Here is a 15,553-nt window from a genome sequence, read left to right on the forward strand (position 1 = left end):
CTGTTGTTGGGCTGAGAGAGAACACAATATCACACTGGGTGAGGAACGAGCTCCCCAGAGTAACACGGTGGGTTATTAATTCTGGGCTCCGGAGACTCGGAAGCCCTGGAAGTAGCCGGTGGATCAAGGCGGAGATTGTGAATATGTTTCGAGAGGTCGGAGACTTGGGCGGCCAGGGTCTCAACGGCATGTCGAGCAGCAGACAATTCCTGCTCGTGTCTGCCTAGCATCGCTCCCTGGATCTCGACGGCTGAGTAGAGAGGATCCGGTCGCTGGGTCCATTCTTGGTCGGATTCTTCTGTTATGCAGATGAGTAAGGACCCAACAGCGATTCAACAGAAACAGAGTCTTTTAATGTCCAAACAGGGAAAACATAAATCCTCTATCTTTGCAGGAGAGTCCTCCTTCTAGTAGTAGAGGAGAATTGCAGGGCTAGCGGCAACCGACTGCAGGTCCCTCTGGGTAGGCGCGGGCCGTAGAGGACAGAGACACCTGCTCATACGCAGCATCTGAAGAAGAGGCAGATTACGACAGGACGGGACAAGGGCAAAGCAAACAAGAATCCGACAAGGACAGAAGCAGAAACAGAGAGAGAAATAGAGACTTAATCAGAGGGCAAAAGAGGGGACAGGTGTGAGAGAGTAAACGAGGTCGTTCAGCTGGGAGCAGGAACGGAACGATAGCGAGAGAGAGTAACCAATACGACCAGCAGGGGGAAACGAAGAGAAGGGAAAGCACAGGGACAAGACATAACATGACATTTTCAATACTTTGTTCACACACCTGAGTCAATACATTTGTTCACACACCTGAGTCAATACATTTGTTCACACACCTGAGTCAATACTTTGTTCACACACCTGAGTCAATACATTTGTTCACACACCCGAGTCAATACTTTGTTCACACACCTGAGTCAATACATTTGTTCACACACCTGAGTCAATACATTTGTTCACACACCTGAGTCAATACATTTGCTCACACACCTGAGTCAATACTTTGTTCACACACCTGAGTCAATACATTTGTTCACACACCTGAGTCAATACTTTGTTCACACACCTGAGTCAATACTTTGTTCACACACCTGAGTCAATACTTTGCTCACACACCTGAGTCAATACATTTGTTCACACACACCTGAGTCAATACATTTGTTCACACACCTGAGTCAATACATTTGTTCACACACCTGAGTCAATACATTTGTTCACACACCTGAGTCAATACTTTGTTCACACACCTGAGTCAATACATTTGTTCACACACCTGAGTCAATACTTTGTTCACACACCTGAGTCAATACATTTGTTCACACACCTGAGTCAATACATTTGTTCACACACCTGAGTCAATACATTTGTTCACACACCCGAGTCAATACTTTGTTCACACACCTGAGTCAATACATTTGTTCACACACCCGAGTCAATACTTTGTTCACACACCTGAGTCAATACATTTGTTCACACACCTGAGTCAATACATTTGTTCACACACCTGAGTCAATACATTTGCTCACACACCTGAGTCAATACTTTGTTCACACACCTGAGTCAATACATTTGTTCACACACCTGAGTCAATACATTTGTTCACACACCTGAGTCAATACATTTGTTCACACACCTGAGTCAATACTTACAGCTGTGAGTTTTTCTGGGTACCTTGATTGTACAACATTTGCCCATTAAGCTCCTCAAAAAAGCTCTTGACAAATTGGTTGTTGATCATTGCTAGACAACCATTTTCTGGTATTGCCATAGATTTTCAAGTAGATTTAAGTCAAAACTGTAACTTGTCCACTCAGGAACATTCACTGTCTTCTTCGTAAGCAACTCCAGTGTATATTTGGCCTTGTGTTTTAGGTTATTGTCCTGCTGAAAGGTGAATTTGTAACCCAGTGTCTGTTGGAAAGCACACTGAACCAGGTTTTCCTCTAGGATTTTACGTGCTTAGCTCTATTCCATTTATGTTTTACCCCCCCCAAAACTCCCCAGTCCTTAACAATTACAAGCATACCCATAACATGATGCAGCCACCACTATGCTTTAAAATATGGAGAGTGGTACTCAGTAATGTCCTGTATTGGATTTGCCCCAAACATAACACTTTGTATTCAGGACAAAAAGTGAATTGCACTGCCACATGTTTTGGAATATTTTTATTCTGTACAGGCTTACTTATTTTTACTCTGTCAATTGGGTTAGTCTTGAGGAGTAACTACAATGTTGTTGATCCATTATCCGTTTTCTTCTTTCACAGCTGTTAAACTCTGTAACTGTTTTAAAGTCACCATTGGCCTCCTTCCACTCTGGCAACTGAGTTAGGAGGGATGCCTGTATCTTTGTAGTGACTGGGTGTATTGATACACCAACCAAAGTGTAATTAATAACTTCACCATACTCAAAGGGATATTAAATGTATTTTTACCCATCTACCAATAGGTGCCCTTCTTTGTGAGGCATTGAAAAACCTCCCTGGTGTTTGTGGTTGAATCTGTGTTTGAAATTCACTGCTCGACTCAGGGACCTTACAGATAATTGTATAGAGATGAGGGAGTGAGTCCATGCAACTTATTTAGACATGTCATTACAAAGGGGATGGATACTTATTGACTCAAGACATTTTAGCTTACATTTTTTAAATTAATTTGTAAAAATGTCAAAAACATAATTCCACTTTGACATTATGTGGTATTGTGTGTTGGCCAGTGACCAACAAATCTCAATTTAATCAATTTTAAATGAAGGCTGTGTAAAACAACAACCTGTGTAAAAAGTAAAAACCGGTGAATAGTTTCTGAAGGTACTGTATATGCTGACCATACTCCAAATGGTTACTCCTTTCACTGCAATAAATGATGTGGCAAAATCTTGTGAAAACAACAAACAGGACCAATGCACTGTTTTCACAAGGCTGCCTGCTGCTTGCATCTCTCTCACCATAGGCCTCAAGCCTAGGCACGCTGTCGAGATCCTCTCCTCGTCCTCATTTATTCATGTTGCTGGCTCAGCCCCCTTGCGATTCTACAAATACTAGCGCGCCACAGTGTTTCAAATCAGTTACTACATCGACTCTTAACTGTCGGATAAAGTAACTTCTCTCTCAACCGAATAGAACATTATTTAAACTTTTTTTTATTTTTTTTATTTCTCTAAAACTCATATCTATCAGTAAAAAATGGTGAGTACAGTTTACATTTAGAAAGTTGTCTGTTTATTTATTTATGTTGTGTGTTCATCTCTCATTTTACTCATGGTGGTGCTAGCTACTCATCCACTCCATCAATCTCGTTACATTGCCTAACATTTTGTTTCATAGAGTATATGGCTACATTCATATTGTGGCTGAAATAAGTGGTCACTGATGTATTTGACCACCATAATATGATAGGATATGCTTCAAACTGTCGAAGAAACACACTATTGCCTATAGAACCTTATTTTCAATTGTATGTTTACTACAAATTCATATAGTGAAGATGCTCATGTCGATTCAATTGAAACATTCGTTACATTGTGCTTTGCGAAAAGGAAAGCTCGGGTGATTGACGTGAGTTGATTCCCGTTACGTTTGGCGGGCTACGGACCGAGGACGATACAGACGAATTATCTTAGCCTTAATTGTCATTTGAATATAATTTGCTATTATAAAATACTACTAAGTTCAAGTTTGACTACCAAATATTTTTTTAAAGGCGTTAACGAACCGGGGATAGAAGAACATTCCAGATCTCATCAACCAAACCTCTGCCGCCTTGATAGACTGCATTTTCATGATCGTGTGAGGCGCGCCCACCTTGAAATGTAGACTATTACGTTGAGAAGAGATTTATTCTGATAGTTAGCATTTTGACACATTCCGGTAGTTTAATATCTAGTACTATAGCCATCAATGTTAGGCTATAGTCTATAATATGCGGTGTGCTATAAACTGCTCTATGTAAATTTGATGCGTTAATTTGATTTTGACTAGAAGGCACCGGTGGATGTTTACACATTCTGTTGGCCTCCCTCAAATTTCCAATGATCCAACTCTTTATTTTCGGAGGGAAGTAGCCTATATAGGAAAATAACAGACTTAGGTGAACCTTATTAGTTAATCAATGGGGGCTGGTGGGGAGCTTTTTCATCCTTAATTTCTGCTGGTGCATATGGTCTCCAGAATGACACCTGACAGGGGGAGGGCTAAGGGTTAAGATCTTTCTCTGAGGTGGTCTTTTTCACATGGATTTGTGTATAGGCCATTGTAGCCCGCTGCACCCTGGTCTTTCCATGTTCATGTTTAGATTAGCTCTCCAGGCAGCTTCTTTCCAACCAGAGAGAAGCAAATTTGATATAACAGTCGCCGGTTGAAGTGTACTCGCTGCACATAAAAGGCTACTAGTTCTATAATGGCATTACTGTTAAATCTATGCACTGTAGAATCTGTAGTGTATTCCATTTTGCAACATGAGATGTGAGTGATTTGCCCTAGAGCAAAATCAAATAGCCTTCGGATTGGTGAAAATATCTGCAGGTAGTTCTGTACAATGACCTATAGATATTATAGAGCGCCATAGCTGTTGAGTGTCCCTAGGTGTATGCACATTATAGACAAATCTAAATCATAATTTTTTTATGGAAAGTGCACAAACCACCCCTCTCCTTTGCAAAACCACAAACGGTTTCCTGCCAGTGCCCAGTTGCTTAGCAACGGACATCTGCAAGAAAATCCCTTGGGAACAGTAGGGTGTAGCTGGAGGGAGGAAGGGAAGGGGGAAGGGGAGGAGTGTGAGGGAGGAGGGGGGATGGTTGCGTGATTCATCATGGTTCAGCCCATGCTGCAGCTTTTGAGCCTCTCTCTGCTGCAGACTTCAATCTCAGGGCAGTACCTTTAAATGGCACAATTCCCATTTTTCCCACTTTCTCAATGCCATTTATGCTCTCAGAACAGTGGGAATGATTGTGTGGAATAGCTGCAGTGCGTGAAAATGCAACCTTACTGAATTTCAGTTCACCCTTCAGGAAGAGTAGCTGCCGCTTTAGCAAAAGCTCATGGGGATCCTAATAAATGAGTAATATACTAAATGAAAAGAGTGCAAGAATCTAATTTGCATTGGATTAGACATTATGGAGAGTGGATACTATTTTGATGCTATAAATACACATGAGAACGCTTTGGTGACATCATTAACATTTACCTTGATTGTGTGCAGTGGGATCCAATTAAATTGCTCTCTCTCCTCTTTCTCTAGCGTGAGTGTATCTCCATCCACGTGGGTCAGGCTGGCGTCCAGATTGGCAATGCCTGCTGGGAGCTCTACTGTCTGGAGCACGGGATCCAGCCGGACGGTCAAATGCCCAGTGACAAGACCATTGGAGGAGGAGACGACTCCTTCAACACCTTCTTCAGTGAGACTGGAGCTGGAAAGCACGTCCCCAGGGCTGTGTTTGTAGATCTGGAGCCCACTGTCATCGGTAAGATCACTTTGTCTTGAAACAATGACATTCTGTTAACATTGGTCTATCTCCTTAGTCTTGGGAAAAGCTAACAAGTATTTATTTCTCCAGATGAGGTGCGCACAGGAACATACCGCCAGCTCTTCCACCCTGAGCAGCTGATCACTGGGAAGGAGGATGCAGCCAACAACTACGCCCGTGGGCATTACACCATCGGCAAAGAGATTATTGACTTTGTTCTGGACAGGACCCGCAAACTGGTGACAACTCTTATTAACATACACTCTGCATCTCTGTACATTCTCTATCTTTATCCAACTATAATGATCTGAAACATCTCTCCTCCCTCTCTCACCAGGCTGACCAGTGCACTGGCCTCCAGGGATTCCTGGTCTTCCACAGCTTCGGAGGTGGCACCGGTTCTGGTTTCACCTCCCTGTTGATGGAGCGCTTGTCTGTTGACTATGGCAAGAAGTCCAAACTTGAGTTCTCCATCTACCCAGCTCCCCAGGTGTCCACAGCCGTTGTTGAGCCCTACAACGCCATCCTGACCACCCACACCACCCTGGAGCACTCTGATTGTGCTTTCATGGTAGACAATGAGGCCATCTATGACATCTGCCGCAGGAACCTTGATATCGAGCGTCCTTCCTACACTAATCTTAACAGGTTGATCAGTCAGATTGTGTCCTCCATCACTGCATCCCTCCGATTCGATGGTGCCCTCAATGTTGATCTGACAGAGTTCCAGACCAACTTGGTGCCCTATCCCCGTATCCACTTCCCGCTGGCCACCTATGCCCCAGTGATCTCGGCAGAGAAGGCTTACCATGAGCAGCTCTCAGTGTCTGAGATCACAAATGCTTGCTTTGAGCCAGCAAATCAGATGGTGAAATGTGACCCACGTCACGGCAAGTACATGGCCTGCTGTCTGCTGTACCGTGGCGACGTTGTGCCCAAAGATGTCAATGCTGCCATTGCCACCATCAAAACAAAACGCTCCATCCAGTTTGTAGACTGGTGCCCAACTGGTTTCAAGGTTGGTATCAATTACCAGCCACCAACTGTGGTACCTGGTGGAGATCTGGCCAAGGTCCAGAGGGCAGTGTGCATGCTTAGCAACACCACTGCAGTGGCAGAGGCCTGGGCCCGTCTTGACCACAAGTTTGACCTGATGTACGCCAAGCGTGCTTTTGTGCACTGGTACGTAGGTGAGGGTATGGAGGAGGGAGAGTTCTCTGAGGCCAGGGAGGACATGGCTGCCCTGGAGAAAGATTATGAAGAGGTGGGTGTCGATTCCATTGAGGGAGAGGAGGAGGGAGAGGAGTATTAAAGTGAATTGATTCACCCTTTTTATTTAACCTTTATTTAACTAGGCAAGTCAGTTAAGAACAAATTCTTATTTTCAATGATGGCATAGGAACAGTGGGTTAACTGCCTTGTTCAGGTGCAGAACGACAGATTTGTCAGGGATTCGAACTTGCAACCTTTCGGTTACTAACCACTAGGCTACTCTGCCGCCCTAGTCAAATCACAAGCAAGCTTATCACTGGTTACAAGTTAATATGGCTCAACTTTCCTTATTAGTGTTGGAAATTGCTAGCAAGCACTGTCACACATCATAGATAGGGCGGCAGGTAGCCTAGCGATTAAGAGCAACCAGGTGAAAGAAAATATATCAATGAGCCCTTGAGCAAGGCACTTCAGCCTAATTGTTTTAGAAAAGAGGGTCTGCTAAATGACTAAAATGTAAATGCCATGATGTTCGTTGGCCCCGAAAATGGTTAAGGAAATATGCTGTAGTTGTGTTCAGGGAATGTTATGGTGTTGCAATGGTTTTACTTTTTACAGTTTTACACTGCAACTTTCTGTCCTCTTCTGACTTTGATATATAATAAATTACTTACATTTTTTAAACATTTTCAACAAAATTCAATGGATCTTCATCAGCTACTCACCAGGACTTATCACAGTATTTCCCAAGAATAAATAATAACTATTATTATTGCAGTGTAATAACCATGTACATACATATTGTTACATAGTTCTACAGAAAATGTCAACAGAAATGTTGAGCAATGTCAACAGAATCAAAAGTAAATTAAATGAATTTTTTAATGGAATAGAGTTGTGCCTTTCTTTTTATTTATCTCAAACCGACACATCATTGCATTTTCCCCATGGTTCTTTTTATATCATTTTTTATCTGAAATACATAACGTAAAAGCAATAGCTTGTTCTTTAGATTTAATCATGTAAATCATATCTTACTTCTGACATCAACTGATTTACAATAAGAAGAGACAGCTTTAGTATTGATTGTGGTGACAATTAGAGCTCTATAATTTGCATGGACTTTCCTTCAATACCTCTATTTTCCTTAGACTTCACTCAATTCCTTTCAATGCTACAGTACTTTTACTATGCCACCCTGTGGACAAACCTCTGTTCTGCTTCAGGAATGGGTTCCTCCTCTTTATTGGTGGCAATGTAACGATAACACCCAAAACAGTTCAATTCTGAATAGACATCAAGACTCACATCGATAATAAACCACTCAACGCGCTTATATTTCTTGATCTTTGGACAGGAAAATCAGTGCTAGTTTAGTAAGGGCATGGAGGACAAAAGCAAGAATGCAAGCTTAGATAGGACTAGGAAAATGTGAAGGTATACCGGTAGTAGAAGATTCTTACATAATTTACATTTTAATGCTTATTTTTGGGGTGACATTATATATGTTATATCACAGTGCTGTGATTTTTTTTGGCAATTCAAATTAGACCAGTTAACAAAGAAAATGAAAGTGTTGGAAGGTTACAAGAGGCAGTCATTATGATTACATTCTAAGGAAGAGTGAGTAATAACAGAAAAAGCACAGCATAAATTGCTACATTTTTGTAAACGTTCATCAGTTTTTCTTTTCTTAAATAAAAAAGTATGTGGGTCAAAATAAATATAATATTTTGTCACAAGTGATGCAACGGCAGAAACAAACACATTATTTTGGCTTTTGGGGTTTCTTTTTTGTTCTGTGTTGAAAATGTATACATTTCTAATACATTATAGTTTTTTATTAAAGTTGCTTTCAGTGTAACAATACAGAATACAACTGCTTGTTCTTGTTGCATTTTGTCTCTGCATTAGGGTGGCTGTGTGTGTCTGAGTCTGCAATGTGTTAACATGTATATGCGTATTTCAGAGTTACTGAGTGGATATGTGTGTCTGAGTGATATTTAAGTGTTAACATGCATGAGTGTGTGCTTTATCAGTGCAGATGGTTATGAGTTTTCACACCACCCTTCCCTGAAGCAGTGGGCTTCTTTCTCCTGGTGACTGTCGGCTCAGAAGGTTCCACAGCAGCATCGGCACAGACGTGTTTCCAGAGCTTCCCATGCTGCCGCCAGTTGAGTCCTCCCTCAGTGGACGGTATTGGTTAAACCGCCTGGTTGAAAAACACAAGTTAGCTGGCATTCATGCTACAGTTAAAAAATAAGATGTGCATTATATTGTATAAAACCGCACATAATATTTCAAAATTAATCATTTATTTAGATAGAAATGGCATGGGATATAATGTGGAATTATCTTCAGTGGACCACTAGTTTTTGTGGAACAAAAATCAATTATCAATTTGGAGAAACCAGGAAGTGTGTGACTTTGTTGACTTTTACGGTGGTTAGAACTGTCTTTCACTCACTTGTAGGTCAAAGCAATGGCACCAGCAACACAGACAAGGACCATGACACCCAGAACCGCGGCCACAGTGCCTGCTGGGGAGGAGTTGGAGCCTGCAACCACAACACATTTCGAGGAAGGTATGGTACACTCCACGATCAGTGAAATGTCAAATGGAAAGGTTTTTACAGTTCGTTAAGTTTTATGTACATGTTGGTTAATTTCACTCACCCACAGTCACACTAACTTTAGCACTGGCCACAGCCAGACTAACATCATTGGTCAGGGACACGTTGATGCAGAACACTCCAGAGTCGTTGAAGAACTGGCGAAGGATCATCTGACAATCTGGGGAGGGTGTCACGTTGCTACAGATGGTCTCCACAGGCGTGATGCAGTCTTCGTCCGAGATGATGGTGCACACTTCATTGGGCAGGCTATGTAATATGTAAAGAGAAGGTGGAGATATAAAGTGCAGGTGATGGCAATGTTCAAAATACTCATTTCAATAGGAATGTGCACGGTTCCTTGGGTCCTGTTTCCACTGCTAGTTGGCTACTCACCTCCCCTGGCAGGTGATGGTCAGGTCCACAGCATTCTGCACCACCTCAGTGGCCAGAGACACCACGTTGGCCACCTGGGTGATCTCCACACTCTCAATACCCTCTGAGAAATGAGATTGATTGAGAGATCATTATTAGCAACCATCACTTGCATTTTACATCTCAATTGTGACTACAGTATCTGGACATATGTGGACTTACGGACAACGTCCACAGCGGTCGAGAAGGAGCCGTAGCGGTATATCATACAGTTGTCAGCCGCTGTAAGTTCAGGAGCCTGTCTTTTAGCCACAACAAGAGCCACCTGTGTCTCTGTGCCTGCCTCTATCTCAGCCTCTGCTGCTACCTCACTCTCCACTGGAGCAGTCACTGCTGCTGGCGCTGAAGAGGAACAAAAATACAGTAAGTTAATAATATTATGAAATGGCTAAAATCATGTTTTTGTTTGTATACAGAATGACTAAGTAACTAAGTAACTGATTACCTGCAGTGGCATCAGCTGCAACCTCATTCACTGTCTCTACGACCTCTGCTTCTAGCTCTGCCTCGGCCTCAAGAGCAAGTTCAGCTGGCACCACCTCCACCACAGCCACAGCCTCCGTGGCGGCAAGAACAATGACGTTAGCAGCAGGGGCCACCGTCTCGACCTGGGCCACCTCTGTTGCAGCCGCAACCTCAGCCACCACCTCAGCATCGGCAACTACGGTTGCCTCCTCCACGGGTGTAACGGTGGCTACAGCTGGGACCTCTGGGAGGACTGTGGCCGTCAGGTCCACTGTGGCCTCTTCTCCCTCTGCAACTGGAGCAACTGAAGCAGCAGCGTTGATGGTGGGCACATCTGCAGCCGTCGCATCTACCACTGCTGTTTCGGCTGCTGCATCAGCATCAACAGCAGCTGCCTCTTCAGTTGCTGGGGTGACGGAGGCAGCTGTGGCTCCCTCCACAGCTGGCACAGGGGCAGGGACCTCAATGGCTGCAGCAGCCGTGTCTTCTGCTGTGGCATCGGCTTCTACTGCAGGGACAGAGGCAGGGTCCTCTGTTGCTGGGATGACGGCTGGATCATCTGCTGCTGAGGCAACCACCTCGACTCCCTCTGCGCCTGCGTCGTCAGCTGTGGGTGCTGCTTCAGCTGTGGCACCGGCTTCGACTGCAGTTTCGGCTGCGGCTGAGTCTGTGCTTTCAGCTATGGCTGGGTTTTCGGCTGCAGCTGCATCTGTGTCTGTGGCATCAGCGTCAGCTGCAGCTGTGTCGGCAGCCTCAGCAGGGGCAACTTCAGAGGCAGGCACATCCAGGGCGATGTCAGCTGGAGCTGCCCTTGGGGTAGAGACCACCATAACAATGGCAGGAGCACCGGAGGGATACATAGGCATCACTGGTTGAAAACACAAGAAGAAAGGCAACAGTTATGACTGTTATATACACTGAATAAGCATTGACTTTTGTAAAGGGAAGATTGGACCCAATAAATGGATTCGCTGTAAAATAGAAAATCGATGTCTCTCACCAGTGGGGCTGGCAGCGGTGGGGTCTGCAGGTGTGTCACAGCCGTTGGGGATGCTTGCCATCAGGACCACCTGAGGCCTGTATGTGCCGGTGTTGAGGTATGTATGTGTGACCTGGTGCTCCCTGGAGATGAGGGTGCCACTGTTGTCACCAAAATCCCAGTTAAAGGTGACGTCTGAGGCGCTGAGGTACTGGCTGGGGTCGTGGAGGCTGATGCTAAAGGCAATGGCCCGATTCTGGATGAAGCTCTGGTCAGCCTCGTTCACATCGTTAATTTGAGTCAGTGACACTGCGAAGGGGATCTGGTCTGGGGAGGCACAAAGCAAAGGCAAAAGATGTCACGTTGTGACCAATGCTGTGAAGGTTTGTGAGAGTCAATTCAAATTATTTCAAATGATCAATTGAAGTCAAATTAGGGTTGGTTGAATTTTGGTTTAAATAAGATTTTGTGGTTCCAGCTGCCCACCTGTGATGGAGAAGGTTGTGGAGGCGTAGCCCAGAGGGATGAACTTGTCCTTGCCACGGCAGTGGTAGATGACTACTTCCATGTTGTAAGAGCCTAGGGGCACATTGTCTGTGCCGATGGTGAGAGAGGAGGAGGACCCACCCGCCACCTGCCAGTAACGTCCTGGGATACAAAGCAGCAGTAGTTAGAAAAACCAGCAGCGCTTATAAAAATGAACGGCCTGATGATCAAATCTTGTGTTGACAAAACTCCCAAGAACATTAGCTGCTTCATTAGTCCTTTCAACCCTCATATGGAAGGACTGATTTCACAGTGCACACTGTGCACAGCTCTGTAAATACCAGAAATCATTGTGTTATTGTGTTAGCATTTTCTCACATGAATGTCTGTAAATGAAAGAGCTGTCCTTACCCCATGTCTTCCACACAAACACGTAGTGTGGTTTCCTGTCTGCGGTCCCAGTGAAGGGGGTGCCATCAGGGAAGACTCCGCTGTACTCTCCTGAAGGACCAGAGACCTGGTCGGGATACACAGCCTGGCCTTGACGGTACTGTGTTCCTGTAGCAGAGGAACACCACACCCAGTTCAACATAAAAGGTTAGGGACACCAGAAAAAGACTGTAGGCCTATAGGACCAACAACAAAACTGTGGGGTCAGTGGGGTATAGTGGTTGAATTTGGAAGAAGAGCTCACCATTGACAGTGCAGTTACGCGCCCACACCACCTGTCCATCAGGAAGCACTGTCTGGTTTGATGGGAAGCGAAGGTCGATGTTAAAGGTTGCCTTTGCGCCAGTCAGGGTGGGTGCATCATTTTTCACATCGAATGTAACTTCTCCACCTGGTGACAGAACGTGATAAATACATCAATAGAAAGTGGTTAATGTTTCTATATTAAGTGATTGATCTATAAAAAAGTGCAATAAAGTGAGAACCCACCAGTCCAACAGTCTCTGTATCGGGAGTCCCCATCTTTCCACACTGGATATATTCCTGAGTTCCATGAGCGGTAGCGTGTAAAGCGGGTTTTAGGCTCTGAAAAAAAGAAAAGGGTTTTTAGTTTCAGGGTAATTTTCCTCTCGTTCTCCTAATTGTTTTTGTTGATCAGACTTTGATATAGTGAACTTCTACTACTACATGAGATGTTATCCATTCATATGAATCATATTATTGAGGTTTTATCTGTTATTTAGCATCTCCAGTAGGTATAGTGAGGTATTGCCAATAGGAATCAGCAAAAACGCTAACGGAAAATCTGTTTGTAAGACCAGTTGACCACTGCACTACTAACTCTAGACGTAAATCTGAGGTTGAAAATGCTCTTTTATTAGGACTTTGTCTAGACATTGGTCAGGATCAGGATCCTGGCACCCAGAACTCATTACCTACCAGGCTAATTAAATAGCATTTATTTTTACAATGTCTTTTGGTGAATGTCATGCGAAGATCTACTACTCAGACCGACTCAAATGCTTATTGAAAATGTTGACAATTTCTACTGTTCTAAAATCTATTTATCTCCAAATCTACAGTATCTGACCCTTCCTTACTAAAATACAGCCGTGGCTATTCTATTTTATGACCACAAGATTATACGGGGAAGTGTTCTCTGCCCTGTTGCCTACCCTGGGTAGAGGAAAAGTTATTATCATAACACTACAGTTTGGGATATGGGCGTATGATGGGGTGTGTACAAAGACATTTACCAACATTTTACTGAAAGAAGGACAAAAATAACAGTTTGACATGTAGTTAGCGTTGGCGAGTAGTTCAGGTATTTCTTTGATGGTTGTGGAAGGGGGAGGAGGGAGCGAGGTGGGGGTTCCAGGTGGTGTGAGTCACACGGACCCTGCAATCCCCCTCAATCCCTTTCATGTGACTGTCAGCTGAGCGCAGGCAGCAGTAATCCCAACTGCTGAAATGAGGGGGGAGCCTCTGTGGAGCTCAGACATCAGTGCGGCCTTATTCTCCTACTGTTGTTCCTGTGTGTGTGTGTGTGTGTGCATGCGTGCGTGCACAAGTTTGTTAAGAATTTAGGAAACCTCAACACCTACATTATCTTCCGTTATTGTGAGCCCCTTGTATTCCCCATATGATACTGTACAGTCACACTCAGCTTCAACAACCTCAGGAATGCAAATTCCTAAAGCTCTAATTCATAATGACGAGCCATAATACCATTATCTTGTGCAGTCATTAATCAGATCGTCACACTTCAAACTGATTTTTGATGAAAACACCAATATCTCCTACCAAGTTAATTACAGTTTGTGATTTGGTTTGATATCCATCAGATGCAACACATTGCTAGATTGCTAGATAAACTTAGATAAAAATAATACACTTTGAACTGCATGATTGATAGTGAAATTCGAACATTAGTACTGATGTTCCCTCTGGGGAAAATATAGTTAATCTATTTTATTGTTGAGAGCTGAGATAAAGTGTTCCCCTTACTCCAGGATACACATTAGAGTTTTAGGGCTTGGAGTGCAGACAACTTGGCATGTGATTGCGCTATCCTTGACTACGAGCATGTAATCTGTGACACACTATGTCAGTAGTTTTTGGACATGCTATTTTACTGTATATAACACCGTGTTTGAAATCTTGCTGGGGTGAGATTAATGATTATTAATTACCAAATGTTTTACCAAATTGTTGGTAATATGTGATACCAAAATGAACTGTATGATGAGCTCATGTCAAAACTTAGTGTGCATTTACTCAGGATCTTCATTATGAAATTCTTTGCACAAATGATGTTATTACGTAGAAGATTGTACTGGTATACTCTTTGAAAATGTTGTAATTTCAGACACTGGTAGTCCTGTATATTCACCAGGTATTGAAACGCTTTACTATATGCAGATATTTGTAGAGTATATATGCAGTGTATAGAGGAGTAATGCATAGATTATTATTAATCCTACAGTGTTCCAAAATTCCGGCTTTAGAGCTCAGGTTTCTACACAGACCCTGAGAATAAAAGAAACCATTCAAACTAAGTTGAAGATATTACACAACTGAACGATATGAGAGAGACCACTGTTATTCACTATTACTGAATAATTACGTTAGTTGAGCTTGTCCAAGTTCCATTAGTGTATAAACAACTATACAATTAATTATTGTTTCTTATTAATAACATGAAGATTGACGGATCATCAGACAAGTTATATTGTATGTATTGATTAGTCAAATGTACGAGTTTATGGAATACAAAAAATGTAATTAGTTTATATTTGGGGAAATATAGAACAACACAAACATGTCACTACTAAAGGGGATTGTTAGCACAAATGTCATTTCACACACAGCTGGAAAGCTGTGGACATTCTAAATTATTTCTAATTACTCAGTGAGTACTTAGCAAGGCTCAATGATAATCTCTTCCATTATTTCAATCTCAGCCCCATCTCTCCTCCAACACTGCACATAATTCAAGAAAGATGGGATGGAGAAACCTGTGTTTTATCAAGTAGATATTTTCATGCAGAAAATAATCCATATACTCACTTGCTCCTAAAGCTGCTGACAAGAGAGCCAATACTAGTACTATCAGTACAGTCTTCATTGTGCGTGGTTGTGTGTGTCCTTCTTTGCCCAGTTCCTAACCCTCGTCCTAGTCTTAAAAACCCAACAACACACCACCCGGAGAGATTTGTGGTAGGATGTCCGATTCCCTATAAAAGAGTCTTGGACCATAAATTACCATAAACTTGCCTCTCACCTCTGACATCATAGGAAGTCTACAAACCAGCCCCTCCCACTCTTATCAACTGCGTGAATAGACAGACACACACTTTGTTAGCAATGCTATTATGTTTTCACATGTTTAACTGGATAGTTACAGTAGCTATAGGGATTAACCTTAATTTAGTGATACCATCCAT

General features: G+C 43.0%; 2 protein-coding genes across 2 annotated transcripts; one reads left to right on the top strand and one right to left on the bottom strand.

Annotated features, from left to right (window-relative positions):
• The first annotated feature begins 3,092 nt into the window (after positions 1–3,092).
• On the top strand, positions 3,093–7,570 carry LOC115141053 (tubulin alpha chain-like). The gene is made up of 4 exons (XM_029679646.2): positions 3,093–3,189; positions 5,243–5,465; positions 5,559–5,707; positions 5,806–7,570. The coding sequence occupies exons 1-4, from the start codon at positions 3,187–3,189 to the stop codon at positions 6,778–6,780; spliced, it is 1,350 nt and encodes a 449-aa protein (XP_029535506.2). The 5' UTR covers positions 3,093–3,186; the 3' UTR covers positions 6,781–7,570.
• A 929-nt stretch (positions 7,571–8,499) lies between these two features.
• Positions 8,500–15,318, bottom strand: LOC115141039 (melanocyte protein PMEL-like). Its single transcript, XM_029679620.2, has 12 exons — positions 15,177–15,318; positions 12,597–12,692; positions 12,352–12,498; positions 12,069–12,215; positions 11,658–11,819; positions 11,193–11,498; positions 10,173–11,060; positions 9,890–10,069; positions 9,689–9,791; positions 9,357–9,562; positions 9,148–9,238; positions 8,500–8,892 (listed from the first exon to the last, which is right to left on the bottom strand). Exons 1-12 carry the CDS (start codon positions 15,232–15,234, stop codon positions 8,739–8,741), a joined length of 2,538 nt encoding a protein of 845 aa, XP_029535480.1. The 5' UTR covers positions 15,235–15,318; the 3' UTR covers positions 8,500–8,738.
• Between the last annotated feature and the right edge of the window lie 235 nt (positions 15,319–15,553).

This window comes from Oncorhynchus nerka, linkage group LG2 (genome assembly GCF_034236695.1).
Source record: "Oncorhynchus nerka isolate Pitt River linkage group LG2, Oner_Uvic_2.0, whole genome shotgun sequence".
Taxonomy (NCBI): Eukaryota; Metazoa; Chordata; class Actinopteri; order Salmoniformes; family Salmonidae; genus Oncorhynchus; species Oncorhynchus nerka.

Excerpts from the sequence above, each read along its gene's own strand:
- LOC115141053 (XM_029679646.2), top strand. Across the intron at positions 5,466-5,558 it reads TCTGGAGCCCACTGTCATCG|ATGAGGTGCGCACAGGAACA; the intron begins GTAAGATCACTT and ends TTATTTCTCCAG. Across the intron at positions 5,708-5,805 it reads TGGACAGGACCCGCAAACTG|GCTGACCAGTGCACTGGCCT; the intron begins GTGACAACTCTT and ends CTCTCTCACCAG.
- LOC115141039 (XM_029679620.2), bottom strand. The coding sequence starts at position 15,234 with ATGAAGACTGTACTGATAGTACTAGTATTGGCTCTCTTGTCAGCAGCT. Across the intron at positions 12,499-12,596 it reads ATACAGAGACTGTTGGACTG|GTGGAGAAGTTACATTCGAT; the intron begins GTGGGTTCTCAC and ends TTCTGTCACCAG. Across the intron at positions 12,216-12,351 it reads GCGTAACTGCACTGTCAATG|GAACACAGTACCGTCAAGGC; the intron begins GTGAGCTCTTCT and ends CCTCTGCTACAG.